General features: G+C 46.4%; 1 protein-coding gene across 1 annotated transcript in view; it reads right to left on the minus strand.

The window, feature by feature from the left end:
- Positions 1–12,422, minus strand: part of C1QTNF6 (C1q and TNF related 6) — a 33,164-nt gene extending 20,742 nt beyond the window's left edge. Inside the window, exons 1-2 of the mRNA XM_004447027.4 lie at positions 12,214–12,422; positions 9,689–9,947 (exon numbers count right to left, since the gene is read on the minus strand). Of these exons, the coding sequence (XP_004447084.1) occupies positions 9,689–9,941 (253 nt within the window). The 5' untranslated portion in view covers positions 9,942–9,947; positions 12,214–12,422. The remainder of the gene's footprint in view (positions 1–9,688; positions 9,948–12,213) is intronic.
- Between the last annotated feature and the right edge of the window lie 3,264 nt (positions 12,423–15,686).

Below are 15,686 nucleotides of genomic sequence, written 5' to 3' on the forward strand. Positions count from 1 at the left end.
ACGCGTAGGCGTTGCTTACAGCTAGTTTAGCTTCATCATAATAGAAATAAGTTTCAGGAGTGCAAGCCTCTAGATCAAGAGCTCAGCTTACTAGCTTGTTTCTTTTTCACAGGTTTACCTTGCATAGTTCTACTGAAGCAGGCTAGTAAGATAGGGAATTAATAGATCTGGAACCTGACAGAGAGACCACGTGACATCAGTAACCCCCAGGATGGCTGCTGGAAGACCCCCACCCCCAAGATTCTGCTATCCAGAACAAAGTCTTCTTCCTGGGAGCAAGGAAAAGCCCGGGATGTTCCCTAGGAAATTTATCATTGGGTCCTCACTAAGGGATTGATGGGTGAGGTAATCAATCAAAACAGAACAGCTGACACTCCCTCCCCTGCCATTAGCAAAGGGGTGGAATAATTAGCAGTTTAAAAGCAAATCGCGGAAACGGACTTGGCCCAGTGGTTAGGGCGTCCCTCTACCCCATGGGAGGTCCGCGGTTCAAACCCCGGGCCTCCTGACCCGTGTGGAGCTGGCCCATGCACAGTGCTGATGCGCGCCAAGGAGTGCCCTGCCACGCAGGGGTGTCCCCTGTAGGAGAGCCCCCACGCGCAAGGAGTGCGCCCCATAAGGAGAGCCGCCCAGCGCGAAAGAAAGTGCAGCCTGCCCAGGAATGGCGCCGCCCACACGGAGAGCTGACACACAACAAGATGACAAAACAAAAATAAACACAGATTCCCGTGCCGCTGACAACAACATAAGCGGACAAAGACGACGACGCAGCAAATAGACACAGAGAACAGACAACCAGAGTGGGGCGGGGTGGGGAGAGAAATAAATAAATAAATCTTTAAAAAAAAAAGAAAAGAAGAAACAGTGAAAAAAGGGGAAAAAAAAGCAAATCGTGAGGCTTGAGCACATACTCGCCCTGCTCTCCTGCCTTTGGACCTGTTCCCTGCCCTCTGTGCGCCACTCTTGCCATTTTTCCCCTGCCATGTGGCCACACAAGTAAACCTGGGAGTTTATAATCTATAATGGGAAATTGTAGCTTGTAAATCAGCCCTCTTCATCCCTTTTCACCCCCTTCTTCTCTATGTGGGACCCCTGCTCTGTTATTTTCTGTTATTTTCTCCCATTTCTCATCCCTTCCTGCCTGAATAAATTACTGACCTAACTCACCCAGCGTGCTCTTGAAATTCATTTCTGCAGCATAGCCAAGAGCCTAAATAAAATCTGGTAACACTACCATTTCAATAAATTGGAAGCTCCTATTGTTTGAGAAAGTAGGAGGGATTTCCTAGATGAAGAAGTTTACTACTTTTAGGCTTATCCCAGTGCCTTAGGGGATGTTGCAAATCCTTTTCTATCTCATGCCCAAAGCACTTTGAAATGCATCCAGGTATTACAACAATTCTGTACAGAATTTCACACTATCATTTATTATTTTAGATTCCATGTTAGCTATGCTGTTTATAAAAACTGACTAGTCAGGTTAAATTAGATAGTGCTCCACAGAAATTTAAAGATTTTTCTTGATAAAATAAATTTATTTTTCTGGGTCTCTATAGTACTTAAAGTTTTAAGATACTAATAATGCTTTTTTCCATGTATCCTGATTCTCCTTAGTCTTTAGATTTACCTTTTAATTGAAGTCTGATTCTTTTTAGCTTCTTTAATTGGGGTGGTCTTTCAGAATCAAGCTGCTCTTCCAGCACCTTTTGAGTTGGTTAGATTTAGCTCTGAGTTTCCAGGCATTATACAGGCCCTTAAAAAGTCTAGGGAGTGGTTTCCAGGAAGATGGAGGATTAGAGAGACACAGGTTTTAGTTCTTTCCCAGAAAATAGCTAGAAGACAGGCAGAAACAGCGTGACAAAATTTTTTTTAGGGTTTAGGCACCAGAGGAAGACTGGGCACCACCCAGAAGAGAGGAAAAGGAAAGGCTCTCAACAGGATAACCCTGTGAGTAAAAACTGCAGCTGCCAGTGCCCATCCCCCCACCCTCAGAACAGATAGATTTGACTTCTCTGGCCTCTGGCCAGTGGCAACGGACAGAGGGGGCCACAAGGGGCCACCTCCCCAAGAAAGGGAAGGGAGAGGAATACAGCCTTTTAGCCAACAAGTTTGGTGGACTGTGCCCCACAAGTCCTTCCAAATTGGGTGGGGCTGCATCATTGTTTGCCATTGTTTACCCTGGGAGCCAGCACAGGACTAAAGAGATCCAGCTCTCACAAACACCCTCCCTACTCACCAGGACTGGTTTTTGAGGACGCAGAGGGGAGTGGAACTACGTCCTACTGGGGAAAAGGGAAGGGTCTGCAGGCAAAGGTTAGAGAACAGCCTCTGAGAAAGTTTGATTTGCAAGGCGCTGACTAACCTTGAGGCAGAAAGCTCTGTCACATTTCAGGGCTGCAGCAAACATTCCAACCAGGCTTTGAACAAAGAGGGCTGCTGAGAAGTCCCATCTTCTGATGGACCAAGGAATTGCATGCAAGGAAATTAAAAGTAAACAAGAGAGGCTTCCTCAGGCCTTTACAGGTTCCCACCCCAAAGCCCTTAGAAGTGGGTCTGCAAACAATCACTGGGTCCATGGCCTGGATTTGAGCATCTAAACAGGGATAATCCTAAAGATCTAAAACAGGTTAAACCAAGAATCAAAGAATAGCGTAACACGCAGCCTCCTGCCACTAAATCCCTATGCAAGAAAGAGAAACTGAGCATCAGAGTAAACTCACCATCATAATCAGATGCCTAGCCATCAGCAAAAAAATTACACGCTATGCTAAGAAAATGGAAGATGTGACCCAAGCAAAAGAATATATGAAAGCCCCAGATGAGACACAGGGTTTGAGACAACTAATCAATGAGGTTCATACAAATCTCCTAAATCAAATCAACAAGTTGAAAGACAATAAGGCTAAAGTGATAAAGGACATCAAGAGGACACTAGGAAAGCACAAAGAAAAATATGAAAACCTGAATAGAAAAATAACAGAGCTTATGGGAATAAAAGACAAAATTAATGAGATAAACACATAATTACAGGCATGCAGCAGCAGACTTGAAATGATAAAGGAATGAATAAGTGATGCAGAAGACAGAACAGACAGAACTACTGAAGAGAGAGAAAAGAATGGGAAAAAAATGAGCAGGGGCTCAGGGAGTTGAACAAAAACATGAAGGACAACAACATACATGTCATGGGAGTTCCAGAAGAAGAGAAAGGAAAGAGGGGAAAGGAGTAATTGAAGAAATAATGGCTGAAAAGTTCCCTACTCTCATGAAAGAAATGAATTTACATGTCCAAGAAGCATCGTATACCCCAATCAGAATAAATCCAAATAGACCTACTCCAAAACACATACTACTCATAATGTCAAACATCAAAAATAAAGAGAAAATTCTGAGAGCAGTAAGGGAGAAACAAACCATCACATCAAAGGATACCAAGTAAGACTTAGTGCAGATTTCTCAACAGGAACTATGGAGGCAAGAAGAGAGTGGTATGATATAATTAGGATACCGAAAGAGAAAAATTGCCAGCTGAGAATTCTGTATTCAGCAAAACTGCCCTTCAAATATGAAGATGAATTTAAAATATTCACCAATATTTTAAAATCATAAACTTTATTTACGATTGTGCTATTATGAACTAAATATATTGTGTAAACTCATGGAGTTAACAACTAGAATATAGTTCACCAGAAAATACAATGAAGTTAGAGAATGGAAATTTGAGGGTTAACCTGTGCAGAATTGGTTAAAAAAAAAAAAAGGTTGTTCAGAAATCTTTGAAAATGAATAGAAATGGTGAAAGCACATCACAGTGTAACTAGCAATGCTAATATATGGGTATGACAGTGGTTGAAAGGGAACATTTTTAAGGAAAACTTAAAAAGGTAACATGGGACTGCATAGCAAAACCTCATGTGAAATATGAGTATGGGTAATATTGCATATATAAGACAGTTTTTCCTTGAAACTGAGCAAATGTGCATTAATGTTATAAAATATTAATATAGGCAAAAATATAAGTGAAAATATGGCCAATAGTGTATAGTTAACATATTAATAATCTTTCATTAAGGGTTTTTTTTTTTAAAAAAAAAGAAATATACTAAGTGAAAGAAACTAGACAAAAGGTATTACATATTGTTTGACTCCATATATATAAAATATAAATACAAATAAATTAGAAAGATGAAAACAATAGCAGCTATGTACAGCAGAAGAAGCAGAGAGATTGAGAGGTGGTTATTAAGGGCTAGAGCTTTTTTTTGTGTGTAGGCAAAAGAGCAGGAGATAAGGTGTCTCCAATCTGCCTTCCCCAAAAATGGGGAGCAGGAGTTTTTATGGATTCAAACAGGAGAGAGTAGAGTGGCTACCATCACATTGGCAAGTATACACAAGGGTGAGACTAGTCTTGACATAACCTTAAACAAAGGTAAGTTCAGTTTAGAATAAACCATCACAATAGTTAAGTATACACAAGGGAGGGGCTAAGTCTAGAGTAACAATAATCAGAGGTGAGACCTGTTTAAACGACCATCATAATAGCAGGTCTAGGCCAAATCCAGCCATTTTCAGCAATTTCAGATAATAACCTTATGCTATTTTATAGTACAAAGGCATCTACATAATGAGTTTATAATCATAATTATTTGTGAATTCTTAACTTTCAGGCTTCATTTTCACTTCAAAACTAGGCACCTTTGTCTATCAACTAAGCAATTAAATCCAAGTGGGGCTAGATTTAAAATTGCTGTGGCTCACAGGAGACAGTTTTGGGCCAGGAGGCCACTGTGCTCCATTGCTTGTGCAACCAAAACTCCTTCTTTCGTTGAAATCCTGATGTCTCAAGAATTGGCTTTAAAGATGCATCAGGAAAAAAGAACTTGCTTTTGCTCGGTATCGCTATCCTTGCATTCCTGGAACAAATCCCACTTTGTCATGGTGTTTATCCTTTTAATATACTGTTGGATTTAGTTTGCCAGTATTTTGTTGAGGATTTTTGAATCCATATTTGTACTGGTCAAGGTTCTCTAGGGTAACAGAACCGACCAAAGACATCTGTAAATATTATGTGAGGTTATAAAATTGTCTCATGTAATCATGGGGATCCCTGAATCCAAATTCTGTAATTTTCTTTTCTTGTGCTATCTTTATCTGGCTTTGGTATCAGGGTAATGCTAGCCTCATAGAATGGGTTAGGAAGCGCTCCTTCCTCATAGTTTTTGGAAGAGTTTGAGAATGATGGCATTAATTCTTTAAATGTTTGCTAGAATTCAGTAGTGAAGCTATCTGGTCCTGGATTTTCATTTGTTGGGAAGTTTTTGATTCTTTTTTTTTTTTTTAAAGATTTACTTTTATTTATTTAATTCCCCTCCCCTCCCCTGGTTGTCTGTTTTCTGTGTCTTTTTGCTGCGTCTTGTTTTCTTTTGTCCGCTTCTGTTGTCGTCAGCGGCACGGGAAGTGTGGGCGGCGCCATTCCTCAGCAGGCTGCTCCCTCCTTCGCGCTGGGCGGCTCTCCTCATGGGCACACTCCCTGCGCGTGGGGCTCCCCTACGCGGGGGACACCCCTGTGTAGCACGGCACTCCTTGCGCACATCAGCACTGCGCATGGGCCAGCCCCACACGGGTCAAGGGGGCCCGGGGCTTGAACCGCGGACCTCCCATGTGGTAGACGGACACCCCAACCACTGGGCCAAAGTCCGTTTTCCGGAAGTTTTTGATTCTTGATTCAATTCTTTACTTGTTATAGGTCTGTGAGATCATCTTCTAGAGAATAGGTAATTTGTATGTTTCTAGGAATTTGTCCATTTCACCCAGGTTTTCTAATTTGTTGGCATAAATTGTTCATAATACCCTCTTATAATCCTCTTTATAAGGTCAATAATAATATCCCACCTTTATTTCTGATATTATTTGTATTTCCCCCTTTTTTGTCATTCTGGCTAAAGCCTTGTCTATTTTATTGATCCTTAAATAAAACAACTTGTGGTTTCATTGATTCTCTATTTTTCTATTCTCTATTTCATTTATGTCTGCTTTAATCTTTACCATTTTCTTTCTTCTGCTAATGTTGGGTTTAGTTAACTCTTTTTCTAGCCTCTATGGGTGTGGAGTTAGGTTATTGATTTGTGATCTTTCTTCTTTTTTAAAGTAGGCATTTATAGATAAAAATTTCCCTCTGAGCACTGCCTTCACTGCATCCCATAAGTTTTGGTATGTTGTGTTTTCATTTTCATTCATCTCTAAGTATTTTCTAGTTTTCCCCTATAATTTTTTTTGTTTGACTCATTGGTTAATTGTGTGTTGTTTAATTTCCACATTTTTGTAAATTTTCCAGTTTTCTTTCTATTATTGATATCTAGCTTCATTTCATTGTACTCAGAGAAGTTACTTTATATTATTTCAATGTTTATAAAGATTTTATTGGCCTAACACATGGTATATCCTGGAGAATGCTCCATGCGCACTTGAGAAGAATGTGTATTTTGCTGTTGTCAGGTAGAGTTCAATATATGTCCATTAAGTCTAATTGGTTTATAGTGTTGTTCAAGTCCTCTGTTTTCTTACTGATCTTCTGTTTGGGTGTTCTATCAATTGTTTGTTGCATTGAAGTATCGAATTATTATTACAACATCCTTCTTTGTATCTTGTAACCTTATTTTCCTTAAAGTCTATTTTGTCTGATGATAATATAGCCACTCCAGCTCTCTTTTGATTACTGTTTGCATGGAATATCTTCTATCCCTTTACTTTCAACCTCTTTGTGTCTTTATATCTGAAGTAATATAGCTAGCATAGAAATGGATGATGTTTTTTCATTCAATCTGCCAACATCTGCCTCTTAATAAGATCGCTTAATCCATTTACCTTTTTTTAGAAGATTTACTTTTTATTTATTTCTCTCCCCTCCCCCCTGCCCGCCCCATTGTCTGCTCTCTGTGTCCATTCGCTGTGTGTTCTTCTGTGTTCGCTTGCATTCTTGTCAGCAGCACCAGGTATCTGTGTCTCTTTTTGTTGCATCATCTTGCTGTGTCAGCTCTCCGTGTGTGCGGCACCACTCCTGGGCAGGCTGTGCTTTTTTTGTGCAGGGTGGCTCTCCACGCAGGGCACACTCCTTGAACATCGGGCTCCCCTATGTGGGGGACACCCCTGCGTGCCAGGGCACTCCTTGCACGCATCAGCATTGCACATGGGCCAGCTCACCACACGGGTTAGGAGGCCCTGGGTTTGACCACTGGACCTCCCATATGGTAGGTGGACACTCTATCAGTTGAGCCAAATCCACTTCCCAATCCATTTACCTTTAAGGTAATAACTGATAAGGAACTGATAATAGCCATTTAGCTATTGTTTTCTATATTTCTCATGTTTTTTCAACTACTTTATTAATGCCTTTTTAAAATTTAGTTTATTTTTTATAATGTACCATTCTGACTCCCCCCTTCTCTCATTTTCTGTTTTTAATTTATTTTCTTAGTAGTTACCTTTGTAATTACAATTAACATCTTAAACTACCACAATCTATTTCAAATAGGACCAACCAAGTTTCAGTAGCATACAAATGTTCTACTCCTATATATCTCTCTGTCCCTTCCCCTTTATATTGTTATTGTCTCCAGTTACATCTTTATACATTTATGCCCAATAACATAGATTTTAATTATTATTTTACACATTTACCTTTTAAGTCATGGGGGGAGGGGGCAGTTACAAACCAAAAGTATAAATAATAACACAGGATTTTATGTTTACCTATGTAGCTACTCTTAATAATGGTCCTCATTTTTACTATAGCTTCAAGTTACTGTTCAGTGTCCTTTTGTTTCAGCTTGAAGGACTCCCTTTAGCATTTCTTATGGGGCAAGTCTTCTAGTAACAAACTCCTTCAGCTTTATGTTATCTGTAAATTTCTCCTTCATTTCTGAAGGATAATTTTGCTGGATATAGAATTCTTGGTTGACAGGTTTTTGTTTTCCTTTTAAGGACAATAAATATGTCATCCTACTGTCACAGCCTCCATGTTTTCCGATGAGGAACCCACAGCTAATCTTACTGAGGATCCCTTGCATGACAAGTTATTTCACTCTTTCTGCTTTCAAAATACTCTTTGTCTTTGGATTTTGACAATGTTCACTATAATGGGTCTTGGTTTACATCTCTTTGAGGCTATCCTCCCTGGAGTTCATGGGGATTCCTAGATGTGTATTTCATGTCTTTCAACAGACTTGGGGAGTTTTGAGTTATTATTTCTTCAAATACTTTTTCTACCCTTTTCTCCCTCTGTCTCTGTCTCCTTCTCTGTCTCCATCTCCCTCTTGTCCTTCTGGGACTCTAATGATGTATATTTTGGTATGCTTAATGGTGTCCTAAGGACATCTCAGACCCTGTTCCTTTTTCTCTGTTCTTTTGTCTTTTTGTTCCCCACACTGCGGAATTTCAGTGGTCTTTTCTTCAAGTTTATTGATCCTTTCTTCTGCCTGCTCAAAAGCTATCACTGAATCTGTCTAGTGAGTTTTTCATTTCAGTTACTGTACTTTTCAGCTCCAGAATTTCTTTGGCTCCTTTTTATAATTTGTTGCTCTTTATTTTGTTTAGACAATGCTTTGATTATTTCCTTTAGTTATTTGTTATGGATTACTTGAGTTCATTGGACATATTTAAGATAGTTGATTTAATGTCTTTGGTTAACAGTTCCAATGTTTGTGCTTCCTCAGGAATGGTCTCTGTCATTTTTCCCCTCCCCCATAAGCCATATTTTCCTGTTTCTTATTGTGATTTATAATATTTTGTTGATAATTGGATATTCCTAGTATTATGCTGGGATTTTTTTTTTGTGCTTAAGGCTGGAATCATCAGTTGTGACTTTTTTAAACTATTTTTACTCCCAGATGGAGAACAGAAAAATAAAAAAGAAGTTAAAAAAAAAAAAAAGAAGTAGTGCCTCTTCAGGATGCCTCTGTACTGTTGCCCAAAGGGGGCTGAAACAACAGCTGCCCTTCCTGTTGCCCCCAACCCCTGCAATTTAAAGTAATTTATCAAAGCAGTAATCAGCAATTGGAGCACATATGCCCAGATTTTGGAGGACTAGGTCCTTATAGCTCATCCTGGCACCAGCAAGCTGAATCACTGCTGGTCATAGAGTAATAGGGAATGATTGCTGCTACAGGGAAGTTGAAATTAAATGATATATACTGCAGTTTTCCCCTGGATGCTGCAAGTGTTCCACTAGACTCTAGAATTCCAAAATAGTTTATTCAGACAGTTTCTCCCAGTCCAATACTTATTTTAATGGAGGGGCCAATTTTTTCCTACTGTATCTCCCCACAGTTCTCCCTGCTGTATCTTTTCATTTTCCATAGCATTTATCACCATCTAACATTCCATTTTATTAACTTACCTAATATACTTATTTTTCATTGTCTGCCTCCCTGGCTAGAATGAAAACCTTATAGTGCACATCTTTGTCTGGTTTGCTCACTGTTGAATCCCAGTGTTTAGAACAGCCCTGGCACAAAGCAGGTGCTCATTAAATGTGTGAATGGAAGAAAGAGTCTGAGATAGTATTCTGTAGTATTTTCTCCTGTTCCCAGCACCTCACCTCCTCTAATCCAGGCAGAGCCCCCATGGCCTCCCTTCTCCAACTTGGCCAGTCCAGTGCAGGCCCTAAGCTGAACCACGTGTGGGTACTCACCCTTAAGGATAGTGATGTTAATGTAGGGCCTAACCTCAGGCAGGATGTACGGGAGGGCAGATGGAGAGGCCACAGACACATCTGCAGCATCAGCTGGGGCCAAGGAGTCCACAGAGTCACAGCACATTCGACAACCCCCAGGAGAATTGGAGGTCACAGCTTCCCCAGTGGTAGGCTCTTCAGTGGAAACTCCATACACCAAGAGAGGGAGCAGGAGCACCGCCCAGTGGGGACTCAGGGCAACTGTCCCCATGGTGACCTAGAACATGGAAGAAGGGATAGAAACTATATTTACATTAGCATCTTTAATGTGCCAGTGCCCAGAATGGGTGCTGCCACCCATAGCAAGTCCACTCCTGACATGCCTTGGTGAGGAATTGTTATTGCCTCCATTTCACAAATGAGAATACCAAGGCCTAAGCAGGGAACCAATTTCCTAAGGTTAAGAAGCAGACCTTAGGCAGGACGGGGCCTGGAGGCTGAGTCTTCCAGCACCTAGTATTCAGAGGCTTCTGCCCCTGTGGGCCTAGGAAGGAGGAGACCCTCTAAAGACACCCACAGCCCAGAGCAGACAAGGGTCGCAGGAGGCCTTTGCTGCGGAGGGGGCGGAGGATGCTGGGGTCGCCCATGTGTTGCAAACAAACCCTGCCATCTCTAGCAAGCACCTGCCACCAGGATGGCATGAGGTAGGTTCATGGACACTTGGGACAAAGACAAAGGATTCTTTAGGGGAGGGGACACATAGCTAAGCCCACGCAGGTGAGCACCCTGTTCCTGACAAAGGAAATGGGAAAGTTCATTTTTTTCTTGCAGATGGGAAGCCGTGTCCATCAGAGAAAATAAGGGGAGACTGTATGATGGTGATGCTATGTTATCACAGAGAAGTCCAATACAACCGTTTGGAGGCGTGGGCTGCATGCCCTGCTACCCTCTACAGGGCCTTTGTGCAAAGTGGAAGAAGGCACCCACTGAATGGACAAATTAGAAACAAGAAAACCATCCTTCCGGAGGAATGCAGTGCTGAGGGTGTGCCTCTCAGCAAGGCTGGTGTTAGCCTCCCTTAACCTCTTAGCACCTTTGTGCTGTGAACAACCAACAACCTACGCAACTCAAACTCATAAAGAGGTCCTGCAGGGAAGGCTCCTGCCGGAGAGCGAATTCACTGGGAGGTGATTGTGTCAATAATCACAGACCCGCCAATCGGCTGCCAAGGTGGGAAAGTGGAATAAAGGCGTAGGACTAAGAGGTCTGGAAAAGTCAGAAGGATCAGAGAGGTCCAAGGGTTTGTGAGGATGTATCTTTGGCCTTGGCCGAGAAGACGTCCAGCGTTGCAGGAGAGGGGCCTGGAGGAGCCTGGACACTAGCTGCTGGCATCAGGCCTGGGGCCCGGCAGACAGGAAGCCCGGCAAGGAGCTTTTGAGGTGGTGGAGGCTCTGGGGGCTGACGCCACCACGTTATCACAGGATCAGAAACTCGACTTTTGAAACCAGACTGGTTTTTACACTTGGTGCGTTTCTTTGTTTATTTCCTTTTTGTTCTTTAACATTTAGCACAATTCAAAAATATTTTTCTGTGGTTAATATGTGTAGAGAAGGTAATTTTTTTTTTAATGCCAACCCTATCTCAGCTGGAGGTAGCTGAACACTGGAGTGGGAGCTAGTTTTTAAAGGAGCAGAAGGGGCCCCTCTGCAAGTCAGGTTTCCCATTCTATTCAAGGCAGGCCAAGTCCCCAGAGGTCACATTATCCTCCCCTTGCCCTCATCTTTTCTTTGTAAACTATGCATTCCAGTGGTTTTGAGAAGAGCAGAATTCCCCCTTTTTCCCTAGCCCTACATGTGACCTCATGGGAAAAGCTGAGGCCTGAGATCCCAGGGCAGTTTACGAGCTGTGACCTAGCCGTGCCTGGGCTTCCTGCTCCCTGGCATGGACAAGGAGAAGGGTCAGCCTGTAGAAGTCTCCTAGTAAAAAGTCTGTTCCTCCCTCCACCCAACACAGATCTCTCCCCGTGCCTGGCAGGGATAGGAAGCCGCAGAACTCCCAGGGGACTGGCATGGTTTGGGGACTTCTCGTTTTCCCACTGGCCCCAGCCAGCTAGGAGAGAACTGTGCTCGCAGGGGCAGGAAGCAGCTCCCCTGGTAGCAGCCTTTAGCAGCAGAAATAATATCCACAGCTGTGAGCATCGATGGCCTGAGCAGGGACCAGGTTTGGGGGACCATGTCATCAGGAATGACTTTTGGGGTCCCTGCTGCCTCCACCCCAGAGATGGGACCTCTGAGGGCAGGGGTGGGGGAAGGAAGAGCCAGGGCGACCCCCTCTGTCCAGATAGGCCTGGCCGAGCTGAGCTGGTGTGTATCCAGGCAGGAGCCGGTGGGGAAGGGAGAGCTTAGAGGGGCTGGCCAGAGTCAGACAGAGAGAAAGCAGGGTCTGGGAGGTGGCCAGGAAGAGGAGAGGGAGATCGACTTCCAGGCCCTGACCCCAGGCCCCGGGTCTGCAGGCAGAGGCTGCCGAGCCTCCGTGTCACTCACCAGATCCTGCAGCCTTGCACAGCTGGCTCACCGGTCCCCGGCCTCCGGGCCGCCTCTGGCTCCTTGGCCCATGTCTGTGGTAATAACTTGTTTCTGGCGCAGACCCAGGAGCCCTGGAGAGGAGGGAGGGAGGCAGGGCTGGCGGGAGGGCGGAGGGAGCGGGCCGCAACGAGCTGCCTTCCCGTGGCCCCTCCCCCCTGCTCCCTCCTCTCCAGCCTTGGAGTTCTTCAGAACTGGGAGCTACGGGGAACCCTGGGTTTCCTCTGCTTGGCACTTTGGTGGCCCAGTGGGGTCTTGTTCAGTTCAAAGGCCTTTGAAAGTCACGGTGGGAGGGGGTCTGAGGCCCCTTGATATACAGACAGGGAAACTGAGGCCTTGGGGGGAGGGAATGCCTGAAGTTGCTCAGCAAGGGGGAGGCAGAGCCAGAACCCCCTCCTCTGGGAGCTGAAGGGCTTTGTTCTGGATCGGGCAGGCCTTGGGCACAGGGTCCTACAGTCCAGGTTGAAATCCTGGCACTGCCACCCACCAGCAAGTGACCTTGCCCCTAGGACCCTGGGTGCCTGCAGAATCCAGCCCCCGAGCACACTGGAGGGCTCTGTAAATGCTGAGCTAATGAGCAGGCACCACTTCCTCAGGTGTCATCTGAGGGGGGCAGCCGGGTCAACACTCCTACCCCCCACAGCCCTCCTGCCCTGCCTGGGATTCTGCCATTATTGACTCACCCCCCTGGTCTTCTAGGGCCAATTCCCTGGGGAAATGACTCCCAGAAGTTCATAGGCGAGCAGCGTGTGTGCCCTGGGCCAGGGCAGGGTCCTGCCTCAGTTTCCTTCAGGTTAGGCTTGGGGCGGCTTAGCAAAGGCCGCAGCCCTGGCTCTGAGGTACGGCCTGGCTTCCTGGGATCAGAGACCCCCATGCAAGACCCTCTCGACTGTCCTCCGCCCTCCCCTCCTCTCTCATTCCACCTTGGCACTCGAGGGGTGCTCACAGCCATTATTTTAACAACTCCTGCCCCAGCTTGGAGAAAGGGAGCTGAGGTGACCAGACCAAGTCACAAAGCTAGGGAAGGGGAGCCCACAGCCTGCGGGTGGGGGTGAGGGTGGGGCCACTGCTGCAGTTCAGGGTTCTGTCCCATCAGAAGAGGGAGGCAGTGACAGCACTGCCCGCGGGAAGTGCAGAGATGGGGCGGATGTTTTAGTCTGTGGCCCCCACTTCCCACAGCTGGGCAAAATGAGGAGGATGGAGCAGCCCCTGGGCTGTGTGTCCTTGACAGGACTCATCTCTCAGACGCAGTTTTCCTGTTTGATTGGGGGATAATCAAACAGCAGAGCATCAGGCCTGCAAGGGCCCTTAGAATCAAAGCTGATTCCTTAATCTGACTGACAGTGGCCCAAGGAGAGCAAGTCTTTGGTTCAAGGTCACACAGCAGACTGTGGAGTACAAGCGGCAGGGAGAGCCCAGGCCCTGCCAACACCCAGCCTTGGGCTCCTGTTCCCCAACCCCGTCCCCCAACCCACTTGGAGTATTCCCCGCCCCCCCCCCACCCCCGGCCTCTTCAGAAGTTCAGCAGATGCCCAAAGGAAAGCTATTTGAAGGACTCTGGCTGCTGGGAACACGGCAGGCCCACATGCCCCCACCAGCTGTGCCCGCTACGTGGCCGGCCCAGGGCAGCTTGCCCAGGGCACAGAGCCAGGGCTGCAGAGATGGGGAGCCAAGGGGAACTGTGGTCCCCACGCTGCCGCCACGGAGGGAAAAGGGCTGAGTCAGCAGCACTGGGGGGCGACTCCCAGGAGGGGACTCCTGGCTGTCTCTGAGCCTTCTGGCTTAGAGAGCCTGAATGTCTGAGAAAACGTTCTGCGGTAAAAGGGGGAAGGAGGGAGAAGATGGCCGGGGGACAGGGAGCAGCAGTCTGGGGTATCACTCCTGATGACAAACCAGGAGTGATTTGTCAGGGGTGGGTATGGTGCACCCTGCTGTACTCAGCAACCCCTCACCCACCTTACAGATGGGGAGGCTGAGGTCTGGAGGGGCATGTGACTCGCCTAGGGTCTAGGGCCAGCTCCTTTGGCTCCCGGCCACACCAACACCCTAGAGAAGGGCCCCTTGTCCTATTTGGTCCAGAGCAGCTGGCTAGAGACAGGGAAGATGAGAGCAAGACACCGGAAATCATACTTCTTTATCTTCCCTCCTTGCTGGAAGTTCTCCATTTCTAGGTCATTCCTCAGCTGGCCCAGTCATTTTGAAAATCTCCCCAGGGGGCCGGGACACGTGGAGCCAGAGCCCCAGACCTGGGTGTTTCAGCAACACCTCCTCCTGGCTGTGTGACCTCAGGCAAGGCTCCCAACCTCTCTGAGCCTTGTGGGTCCTGGCCAGATGGTTCTGAGAACAAGACCATCTGAGCAGCCTGGTGGGCCTCCCAATGAGGGTGCCCCAGACTGGCCTTCTTGCTGCGCTTCTCTGGTTAACCCTGCGCGTGGTGAGGGCGTCAGCCCTTTCCCCTGATGCACGCCTGGAAGCCCTCCCTGGAATCCAGGCAAACGCAAGGCCAGCAGGGGGAGCTGGATGCCCCTCAGCACCCTGCAGTAACTCCAAAGCTGTAACCCCAAAACAGAACAGCTGAACTCGTCACCGAGGTCAGAAACCCAGGACATGTGCCGCGTTTCCCCACCCTGCTCTCTGCCCCTGCCCACAGAAGACAGCTTTTACCCTGTCCAGGCCCGGGGCCCAGGGTTTACACTGTTAACTCATCTACTCTTCCAGCATCCCTCTGAGGTGGGCACTCTTATTCTCCCCATTGTACAGAGGAGGAAAACGAGGCACAGACTCATGTCAGAACCAATGACAAGATCCTACTCTGCCTCCCCCACATAATATCCCAGGGTTGGGGGCAGGTGTACACATGACGACATCTATGTGCTTCATGGAGTCATTGATTTAGAAAAATGTGTTCCTATAAAAAAAAAATGTTAGAACAGAACATCTGATTCCTGGAATCAGCTAAATAAATTGTGAATCATAAGCCCCAGAACTAACTGTTCAAGGGCAGTAACCAATTAAGACACTAAACAAAAGAAAACTTGAGCGCCACCTCCCGCCCGGGGACAGCACCCGCCGGCCCGCGGGCTCCCCAGCAGCCCCACTCCCCTCCGAGGGGCTGCGACGGCCCTGTGACCTCGGTCTGGCTGGGCTCCCATTCGCTCACTTCCTCCTCCAAACCGCAGCACTCCCTGCAAGCTGGCAGAGCCCAGTGGGACACTCCCTCGGCCCAGCCGCTGCCCTCCTGCGGGGAGAACCCCGGCACTGCTTCCACCCAGGCCCTCCACCGACGAGCTGCCTGGCCCCGGGAATTTCACCCTCGAGGCTGTTTTTCCGTCCTCGGTTGATCCCCACCGACGGAGTCAGTCTAGGTTGGACGAGTTTGAGGCCATTTTACTTTACGGAGGGGAACTGAACCCCAAGAGGCCCAGGGAAGGCAA

Source organism: Dasypus novemcinctus, chromosome 12 (genome assembly GCF_030445035.2).
Source record: "Dasypus novemcinctus isolate mDasNov1 chromosome 12, mDasNov1.1.hap2, whole genome shotgun sequence".
Taxonomy (NCBI): domain Eukaryota; kingdom Metazoa; phylum Chordata; class Mammalia; order Cingulata; family Dasypodidae; genus Dasypus; species Dasypus novemcinctus.